An 11,149-nucleotide genomic window follows, 5' to 3' on the forward strand; every position below is an offset into this window, starting at 1 on the left:
TCTTGGCTCTCCCGTAACCCCCAATACTACATTGGTGGCAGCGGTAAAGGACGGAGGAAGTTGAGGAGGACTTTGCGAGACCTTTCTAGTGTCAGACGCGAAGTGAGATAGGGACCTGGCGAGACCTTTTTAGTGTCATACGACAGGTAACTCTGGGAGACCTTTCTAGTTTCATACTCGGAGTTTAGATAGGTTCAGGTAACTTTGGGAGACCTCTCTAGTGTCATACTCGAAGTTTAGTTAGGGAGTTTGCTGAGACCTTTTTAGCGTCATACAGCAAAAAGCTTCGCTGAGACCTCTCTAGTGTCACACAGCAATAAGCTAACAATAGGCAAAACACGTACGAACCTGAGACCTATCTAGTGTCACACAGGGAAGGACGTGTTTTGAGGTTGGGGTCCAGAAGAAGGGAAGTCCTGAGAGGTTAGGGTTCCGCAAAGGAAGGCATGCAGAGACGAGTTGCTCGACACGCGCACCTAACGGAAATCCAAGACCTGACCATAAAGGTCGAATTTGACAAAGAGAACCTAGATCCTGCGTGGACAAGCAGAACATCGCCATGGACGGAATGGAGATCCATTCAGACACGGACACGGATCTCGCAGCCAGCGAGTCCGACGCTGAGCAGCAGGGCGCTCAAGCCGTACAACTGGAGGTCGTCAACATGGTCAACGTCGCCGACGCGCCCAACATGTTCGTGGCGCAGGAGTATGGACGAGGAAGAGGAAGAGGTGGACGTCGAGGCCGTGGAGGACGAGGACGAGGACGTGGCCGTGGACGAGGCCGCGGGCGATACAGACGGGTTATGGAGTTCGTTATCGAGGAAGGTGACGGCCATCAACCTGCACAAGAGCGACGACGAGGAGGTCGAGAACGACGACCACCCCGACGTTTTCGTGAAGAAGGACAGGAGGAAGAAGCACTACAAGGTGCGGGGCCAGCGCCGCAAGGGCAGCAGGTCCTGGAAGTAAATCCAGAACAGCAGCAGGGCGCCGGAGCACGTCAATGCGCCGCCGCACACCAGGGACAACAAGTCCACGAAGAAGACCTCGTGGAGGAGTATGAGTACGAATACGAGTAAGACGAGCTCCAGGGCCCGGACCGAGAATATGGAAGGCATCGTCGCCGATGGGCGCCGTACCACTTGGAGCGGCCCGAAAGAGAACACCGGGGCCCAAGAAACGCTCGAGCAGGACGGAGGGGGCACTGGGGCGGGGCCCACGGACAGTATGACGACGCCGAAGAAGACGCCGATGATGAACATGAACACGAGCAGGCGCAAGCACCGGCGCATCAAGACCAGCTGTTCGCAAGGTTCCTGGAGGCAATGGCCAGGACCGTGGGCACCAACAAGCCCAAAAAGTATAACAAAGCACCTAAATACGATGGTGAGACAGACTACACGATCTATCAAATCCAATTTGATACGGTCAGAGGCCAACGACTGGAACATCCAGGACCGCAAGACGGCCCTGATCCAGGCCCTGACGGGGAATGCCACCGACGTGATCGCGAACCTCAAGCACCAGGACGTACCGATCACCTACGAGAGCCTGGATGAGGCTCTAATCCGAACATTCGGCAGGTCCGCCTCCATGTGGGAGCGCAAGAAAGATTTCAATACGCTCATGCAGGAGAAGGACCAGACCGACAGGCAGTTCTCACAGCAGGTGGAGCGGTTGGGGAGGGCGTACCTACGCAACATGAAAGAGCAAGACATCCAGGAGGCCTTGGTGGAGAGATTCATCAAGGGCCTGGCCGACAAGAAGGCGGCATCACGCCTGGCATTCGCGGCCCTGCCCAACCTGGACGAGGCCTTGAAGACCCTCAACAGAGGCCTAAGCCTCCAGGTGGAAGAACCACCGGCAAAGAGAGTCCGTCTCACAAAGACGGAAGAAAAGGAGGAAGGGGAGATAGAGGAGAAGGACGAGGGGAAAGAGGAAAAGACCTACAAAGTCAACATGGTCTTCCCCCCCAGCTCAGCCTCCACGTCCAAAGCGGATGCACAAACCCAGCATGGCCGAGGCCGAGGTCGCGGCAGCAGAGGGCCGAGAGGAGGAGGTCGAGGCTCAAGTAGAGGTAGAGGAGGCTGGTCAGGCCAGACTGACAAAGACATGGTTTGCCACGTGTGCAACAGGAAGGGCCACAGGGCCGCTAACTGCTGGCACAACAAAGGCAGGACCCCCATAGAAGACATAGTCTGCCACACCTGTGGCAGAAAGGGTCATATCCCGCGGAACTGCCGGAGTGGAGCTGGCAGCAGCAAGGCAAGCTCAGGCTTCGCCATGCCCAATGTACCACCTGACCTCTACAAGGCCACCATGCAGTGGTTTTTGAGCCAGCAAAACGACCAGCAACCCTCTACCAGCAAGGGCAAGAGTCCTTATGTCCCCAAGGACAAAGATAAGGACCAGGAAAACTAGAAACAACTTCTGTTGAAACGGTGGGAACGGAAGTTGAGGAAAAGACTGAAAAAGTTTATGTAAAACCACCGGTGACCAAAACTCCAGATTTTGTTAATTTAACAGAGCTTTCTGACTCTGAGAGTGAGCTTGATGGTCACCGGGAGGTTCCTTGTAATGTGTGTAATACTAGCAGTGTTAATTCAGCACCAATGATAAAATGTACAATTTTGAATAAAGTACAAAAAGTTTGTCTAGATACTGCAGCTGTTATTACAGTAATCCCTAGAACAAGAGACCTCCCAGTAGCAAAGCTCAAACTGAAAGGTGTAACGTCACACAAAGCAAGCCTTTATGGACCAGCAATGACCACGTTCGAGATTGAAGTACAGAAATTCGAACACATGACCTATGAGGCAGACATCAAGGAACACATCATTGGCATTGATTTCCTGCACAAGTTGCAGTGATTAAAATTAAGATGCAAGTTGCAGAGATTGGAGAGGGACACAACAGGATAACAATTCCATTCACTCTAGAGGAGTCGAAATTTGCAAAGCTATACACTACAGGCAGAGTTGTCTACCGTATAAGAGCGGAGAGCAACTTTACATTGAAACCATTTGCGGAGAAAGAAATTAAAACACAAATAAGAGCGGATTCGATAACTGATGAGTCGGTTAGGGGAAGAACTGACGACTGTCCAGGTAGTGGTCAGACTCAGGATTATAGCCGAGGTGAAAGGAGCCATTCCCAGAGCAGGGTGGTTCTAGAAACCAAGGTGGTTAATCAAGAAGTGCTGACAGACTCTGGAAGTAGCAGGGCTCAAGAAGCCAAGGGTACCCAAAATAAAAAGAGAAACCAGTTATCAGGAGAGACTAAGTTAGGAGTATTTGTTTCGAATCAAGCATTCGGAAACAAGGTTTCAAAGCTACCAACAGGGGTAGTAGTACAATCAGGAATTGTCCCGTGTGTCTCAGCACCAATCACTGTGACCATACAAAACTTTGGGGATAAATGCGTCAACATACCCAAGTATGCAGTGCTAGGGGAAGTATTTATATTACACCCAGAGGAATACGAAAAAGAATTTATTGGAATCTCAGAAGAAGAAGAGGAGGGGGAGGAGATTGATGGACAGGAGGATACAGAGGATGCAGTACAGGTAAATGTGGTACACCATGAAACAACTCCGTTCATGGATGCAGAATATAACACAACACCAAGTATGCCAGAGATTAAGGAGAGTGAACCACTCCGTAAAGATCTCCAGGCATTGGTAGACAAATGCACCGAACTGTCTGAAACAGAAAGACAAGAGTTAGCTAAATTGTTAAGAAAACACCATGACATCTTTGCCAAGGATAACACTACTTTTGGTAAATGTCCCTGGACAAAATTTCGAATAGACACAGGTGACCATCCACCCATCAAGCAGACAGCAAGGCCCATACCCATACACTATAGGCAGTCTGTAATGGAGATCATTAAAAAGTATTTAGAACAAGGGGCCATCATACCCAGTCAATCAGCCTGGGCTTCTCCAATTCTTTGTGTCATGAAAAAGACTGGAGAGGTAAGGGTTTGTATTGATTACAGGGCATTGAATGCAGTTACCAGGGTCCTAGCCACGCCTATACCAAGGGTACAGGACTTGTTGCATCTTATGGGAGGCAAAAAGATGTATCATGCTTTTGATTTAGCCCATGGATACCACAACCTTGAAATACGTCCAGAGGATCAACCCAAGACGGCTATAATATTACCGGAAGGTCTGGGACTTGCACATAGGCAGTTTGAGTTTACCAGGCTAAGCTTCGGGCTGGCTGCAGCACCAGGTGCCTTCCAGTATATTACTGACCGAATCATAACTCCAGCCCTCGAGAAAAACCCTCAAAATGATCTAGGAGACACAGTGTCAGTTTACCTTGATGATATCTGCATAGGTGGGGATAATTTCCCAGAAATGTTACAAAGACTAGAAGCTCTATTCAACAGGATCAGAGCAGCAGGTTTCTCGCTTAAAGCAAAGAAATGTGAGCTATTCCAACCAGAAGTATCCTATCTGGGGCACAGGTTGTCTGAAAAAGGAATAAAAACGGATCAAAATAAAATAGAGAAAATAATGAGTTGGCCAGTACCAACTAATGTCAAAGAGGTAAGATCATGGCTAGGATTAGTACAGTATTACTCCAAGTATGTCCCACACATGGCATCTATAGCTAATCCAATATTTAAGTTGCAAAAGAAAGGGCAAGAATTTGAGTGGACCCAGGAGTGTCAGGAGGCATTTGATAAAATTAAGACACTTCTGACAACAGCACCTATATTAGGTACCCCAGATGTGACTCAAGGTGAATTTACTATCACCACGGATGCTAGTTTGTTTGGCCTTGGTTGTGTCCTAAGCCAACAACAGCATGGGAAAGAAGTCACAATAGCCTATTGGTCCAAAACTTTAAACCCTGCCCAGAGAAATTACTGCGCAACACACAGGGAGCTACTTGCACTAGTAGAATCAATAAAAGCATTCCATCATTACCTGGCAGGTGCGCCATTTGTAGTTAAGACTTACCACGCAGCATTTCAGTGGCTAAAGAATTTCAAGAATCCTACAGGTAAGCTTGCACGTTGGCTTGAGAGATTAGCTCCATACAAATTCCAGGTGGTGCATGTGAAAGGCACAAGCATAGGGCATGCAGATGCTTTATCCAGGAGGCCATGTGATGACTGCAAGAAATGTGACAGACTGGAGGAGAGAGACAAAACAGTATTAGTTTGTCAGTGTCAAGTAGAAATAAAATGTGACGATAACTGCCCAACATGTCTGTTAGGTGAAAGAAAACAAATCAGACTCACCTCAGACACAGTAAAAGTCCACTGGACGAAAGTAATTCCTAATGGACTTAGTGATAAGGAAATTAGAAAGGCCCAACTACTAGACCTAGATATAATGCCTATCATGGTTGCTGTGCAGGATGGAGAGAGACCTGAGTTCCAGGAAATTGCTGGCAACAGTAGTAAAACTAGGTCTCTGTGGTATCAGTTTAATTCTCTGGTTATAGAGAATGGACTCTTATTCAGAAGGTTTGAACATCCTAGTGGATTAAAAGAAAAAGAGGAATTACAACTGATACTGCCATCCAAACTGGTAAAACAAACGGTTAAAGCTTACCATGATCAGCTGGGAGTAGGCAATCATTTTGGGGTGTCCAAAACATTAGCATTCCTTAAAAGATTCTTCTGGTGGCCAGGGATTTTCGAAGATACATATGAGGTTGTTTCTCAGTGCAGAATATGCGCAAAATTCAAAGGTCCAGCTCACATGACCAAGGATCCGCTAAAGTTGTTCCAAGAGGGAGTCTTGCAGGGCAGATGGCATGTGGATATTTGTGGTCCTATAAATCCTAAAAGCAAAGAGGGACATGAGTACATTTTAGTTGCAGTGGAAGCTTTCTCTGGATGGCCAGTAGTAGTACCACTGTTTAAACAGACAGCAGACGAGATAGCACAAGCTCTAATTACCCATGTCTTCTCTATCTTTGGAGCACCACAATCAGTAATGACGGACCAAGGTAGAGCTTTTGACTCCATACTGTCCCAAGAAATAATGGAGCTTTACAACATCAAAAAGATAAGGACTTCTGCGTTCCATCCAGCTGCAAATGGCAAAGCAGAACGGTGGATTAAAACACTGAAACAACATCTCATGATTCTGGTAGAAAAAGACAGGCAAGACTGGCCTAAGTATTTACCATTCATTACTCAGGCATACAGAAACTTGCCTCACTCATCACACAAGTTCTCACCTTACGAGGTTATGTTTGGAGCTGCCATGAGGACACCACTGGCTATGGACAGGGGCCCTCCACCAAAAGAGGAACCCATGAACAAACTCTACCCAAATTGGGTTAGAAAAACAATGCAGGATATCCACGGAGTAGTTGCACATATGAGCAGAAAGGCTGCAAACAGAATGAAAGCTTACTATGACAGAAATGCAACACTTTCACCATTCAAAGCAGGGGACAAAGTCTACTTGTATTACCCCAGAAAAATTAAAGGCATCTCAGCTAAGTTAATTTCCAGATGGGAGGGGCCTTACGTGGTCACGAACATAATAAATGACTGCAATGCGAGAATAGAGAGGGCAGACAACCCCGATAAAAAGCTGATAGTTCACATAGACAGGCTAGCAAGATGTCCAGACGAAGCCGACGACAGCAACAACAACATCGCTAGCGCTTGGTTGTTGTTTGCAGTATGAGCGCAACCATCTTAGCACTCGAAACTCGAACTCGATCGTCGAGCGGCGCGAGAAATTCAAATCGGAACCGGTCGCTAGGGTACCGGGTACCAACCGGTTGCTAGGCAATCGGGTAGGTCGCTAGGCAACGAGTAGGCTTAACGAAAACAAAAGAAAGCTACTGACGCTATCTTAAGCCTAACGGTATTCCCCTCAGTTCTGAGAAGCAGCGACGGACGCCGACCAGAGTTATACAGAATCCGTGTAAATCGCTGCAGTGCAAGTTCTAAAAACGTAAAATGGAAGAAATACTAGATCAGAAGAGAACTTTTAGAGACTTAAAAGTGATTGTACCAAAAAGAAGTGACGAAAGAAAAATCCTGGAGGCAAGAGGCCCAGCCAAGGGACTACCCAAGACGGAAAAAGTGGATCAATCCAAACTAGATAAAATCCTGGAGAGAGTCAAAAGATCCATCGAACAGGATAAGGAAGTTTCAGAAGCCAAAAAGGCAAAATTAATGACGCCGGAGGTCGACCCAAACCTCAAGAGGAAGGCAAAGGCATCGGCTTTGAGAAAAGCTGCAGCCAGGATGACTCAGAAGGTAAGCAAAAGTGCCCAAGTGAGAGTCTTAAAAAGAAAAGGGAAAGGAAAGATACCAAAAATTGGTAAATCTGTTACAGAATTTGCAAAGAAAAATGCCCCAGGAAATTGTGGCCTTCCCTATGGGTCAGGCAGGCCCATCCAACCAGGAGTCATTCCCTGAAACATGTGTATTCACCAAGCACATTCAAAAAATGGTAGAAGTAAAAGGAAACCTGGCCTTCCCTAGGGAAGAGCCAGGTTCCCTAGTGTGTTTCCCCATCACATGCAGAAAAATGGTGGAAGACCCCAAGCCTATTCTGGAGGAGGACTGGTTCGCACACCACCCCATGACAGCTGCAGACTACATGAATCTGCCCAGCACCTCCAAGATCAGGCAGAAACATGAGAAAGATCTGGACTTTCTACCACCTAGTCTGAGGCAACACCATGCATGCAGCCCAAAATTTCATGCAACCTCTAGTGACAAGAGAATTCCTGTCAAGTGACAGTGACACAGAAAGTGAGAATGAAACAGCGGAGAAGAAAGAAGAAAGTGCAACAGCAAAGAAACTGATAGAAGAAATGAAACTGACAGACTCAGAGTCAGAAACTGAAGAAAAGATACAAGAGAAAAGTGAGATGGACACAGAGGTCGAGATGTTGGAGGCGGAAATAAATAAAATAGATGTAGACATGAAGACACCAGAAGAAGTAGACATGGAACTAGAGGAAATGGATAATGCGATGAGAAAAGAAGAGGAAGCAATTAAAGAACTGGAGAGGAAAATAGAGGAGAAACGTGCAGAAAAAGAAATGATTTGTGGAGGACTAAAGCTCGACATGCAATGGAAACTAGTGCCACTCACCTTGAACATCGAACCAAGTGGAAGACAGGAATGGATGGATCAAATTTATAAAGAACGAGATGAAGTCAAGAATACCTTAAAATGGCATCCAAATGATCCACGGAAGGATGCAAGATGCCGGAAGTGCAGACAGCGATATCACACTGCTAAAGATTGCCCAAAATAAGGTTTTCAGTTATCTCGTCTAACTAATATTTTAAAACTCTTAGTTAAATCATCCAACTTCTGGGAAACACTGTATTTCAAGTGCCAAACTAAAGTTGTGATCTATCCATAAATCATTCCTGTTCTAAGTGTGATAGAATTGTTCTGTGTTGTTAAAGTGCAAACATTAAATGTGTTCACTGTTTAAGTGCCAAGTTAATTGTTCTTTAAGTTGTAAATCATTCTCAAGTGCAATCAAATCGTTCCTTTACTGGTGATAAAGTCTGTTGTTGTGCCAAAGCAAGATGATGTACTATGTTAAGTGTTCATGCTCAAAGTTTACAATAAACCAATGAAAAAGAAAAAGGAGTTTCAATCCAAACACCAAATCATGTACATAAATTTCTTACCCTATGAACAAATGGTAACAGTCAATAGAATAAATGCAAGAACGATATGAGCCTGCAAATCCATAAAGGGGCGTTACAATAGAACAAGATAAATTGAGAACGAATGCAAGAACAAGATAAGCCCGCAAATCCATGAAGGGGCGTTACAAAAGAATAGGCAATTCAGACAAAAACAATAGTAGCCCGCAATCCATGATGGGGCATTACAGAAAGAAATCAGTAAATAAATGGGGACATTCAATGAAAAGTAGTCCAGTTGAGGACGAAGAATGAAAACACAAAGTCACCCATAAGAGGAAGGAAGAGTTAGATTAATGGTAACAATAAATAAAGATAAAATAAAGTCTAATATCACATCCTGAAAAGAAAACCGGAAATTAAGGGGGCAGACCTGTGAAACGCAAGGGTTTGGGAAAATAGTCACTACAAGAAAACGAAGAATCGTAGCGCTTTCAGCGAAAGATATTTAGAAAGAGCAAGGATTAAGCTACGTTTTGATGTATACAGCGTCTGCTTGCTTCTCCGGGAACATGCCCTTCTTTGTCTCGAAGTGGAGGGTTACGGGCCTTTACCGTGTGCAGGATTGCGCGACAACGGATGGACCTACAGCAACGATAAAAATACTCATTTACTCTTAAAAGATGTAGCTTTCGTTTGACGAGAGCGATTTTGAAATTTTTTATTTTTAAGTGTGTGAAAAAAATTCTTAAAGTTTGGGTACCTAAAATTTTGGTAAAAATTGGGTACTTTATCCCCTATTTCGGTACTTTAGAAATGTGATATTAAAAATCGCTCTCGTCAAACGAAAGGTACATATCTAGGCTACAACCAGGCGAAGGGGCTAGGCTGTAGCTCAAAAACTGTGGCCTGGAGGCTGCACACGGTAATGCAAAACAGAAGTGGGAGAAAAACGCGTTTAAAGTTTTCAGTACCGATGCGCAACGACGAACCAAAAGCCGGGGCAACTTTCTGTACTGGTTCTAAAAGATTCCGGGGCTCTAGAAGATTCCTTCCTTGTCGTGTGTCCTGTCCTGAGCGGCTAGGCAAGCCCTATAGGGCCGCTATAGCGGTCCAGCCAGCCGGCCGCCCACAGCACGTTTTGGGCTCTCCTGAGAGCAATTTTTCGAATTTCGACATCCGCTTTTCGGCATTAGAAAGAGGAAAGACCAAAGAATTTTTTCAAGCAATAAAAAAAAAGTGAATTTTTAAATGATTTTCACAGGTCTGCCCCCTTAAAACCCAAGTTTGGAAAGCAAACAACCAGAAATTAGAGGCATAACAGAAGGAAACTAGCCTCACTCCTCACGAGCACCAGCGCCATCCTCGATCGGGGCGGCGGAGAACCGCATAATCTCAGTCTGCAAGAGAACAACAAACATTGAAAACGACAACAAACAACAAAAATATCAACAACAAAGAGGCGGGGAACAAGTGAACGCACAAAGAGCCAGCCTAAACACCGCGCACAGATGTAGCCACTGTGAGGACCACATAGATGGTCCAAGCTGAACTTAAGCCTTTTATAGCAAAAACCTCCAGTCAGCACAAAGTCAGGTGTGGCATAAGGGGCACAAGGCCCGCACAAAACGACATCCTCGCCATATTCAAGGGCGCAATGATAATGAACGAAAACTACGACAGACATGATCGAGGCGGGCGGGAACACAAAAAACCGTTACGGCACTTACCGATCAGGACGACGTCGTCGCCCTCCTCGTCCGAAACGAGGTCCACAAGATCAGGAGCCGGGGCAGGAAAGACAGGAGCTAGGAAGTCATCAAAAACCTCGTCCAAATCCTCCAGAATGGCGTTGAAGTCAAGAGGAGCGAGGATTTCCAGATCCAAGCCATCAAAGAAGACGCCGGGTGGGGGCACTTGGGGCACCGGGTGCCCGTGGAAAACTGGCGCAGCCCCATTGAGTGGAGGCAAGCCACACTCCAGGATGATCTAACAGATAATAATAAAAAAAAAATTAGGACGAAAGACACAACAGAAGGGACAGGGCACAAAAGGGAGCAACCAAACTTACGAAGCAGCGGGAGAGGCAGCAGCCACACTCTAAGAATTGAGCATCACGGAGCAGATAGTTTTCTATGACCAAATCGTACTGGACAAAGGAGGGGTCGACAACGTCCCAATGGGGACTTTGGACCGTGGCCTGGATGCACTGGACGCAAATCTAGAATGAAGGCACACAATGAAGTAGCGTCCTCACGAAGCCCGCGAACCGGCTTAAGATTGAGGAAAGAAATAAGGCAATACTTACTCGATATCTCATCAAATTTTGGAGCTGGTACCCCACGAAATGTTGCACGAGAATTCTAGTAGGCATGGTAGCTACATACTTTGAACGGGAAAAACCGGTAAAACGAGCAAAGAAAGGGAGGAGCGACGGGAGCGAAGCAGTGACGCTTAAACGAGACCGTACCAAGATGGCGACTGACCGTTGGTGGGGTTGCCGCCAAAACGAAGCGTCCCCCACGGAAGGAGGGGAAAAG

At 46.2% G+C, this 11,149-nt stretch overlaps 1 protein-coding gene across 1 annotated transcript; it reads left to right on the top strand.

Moving 5' to 3' along the window:
* Positions 1 to 6,947: 6,947 nt before the first annotated feature.
* Positions 6,948 to 8,263, top strand: LOC127751190 (hyaluronan mediated motility receptor-like). Its single transcript, XM_052274316.1, has 3 exons — positions 6,948 to 7,250; positions 7,330 to 7,663; positions 7,713 to 8,263. The coding sequence occupies exons 1-3, from the start codon at positions 6,948 to 6,950 to the stop codon at positions 8,261 to 8,263; spliced, it is 1,188 nt and encodes a 395-aa protein (XP_052130276.1).
* The last annotated feature ends 2,886 nt before the right edge of the window (positions 8,264 to 11,149 follow it).

This window comes from Frankliniella occidentalis, unplaced genomic scaffold (assembly GCF_000697945.3).
Source record: "Frankliniella occidentalis isolate FOCC.00 unplaced genomic scaffold, Focc_3.1 Scaffold374, whole genome shotgun sequence".
In the NCBI taxonomy this organism is placed as follows: domain Eukaryota; kingdom Metazoa; phylum Arthropoda; class Insecta; order Thysanoptera; family Thripidae; genus Frankliniella; species Frankliniella occidentalis.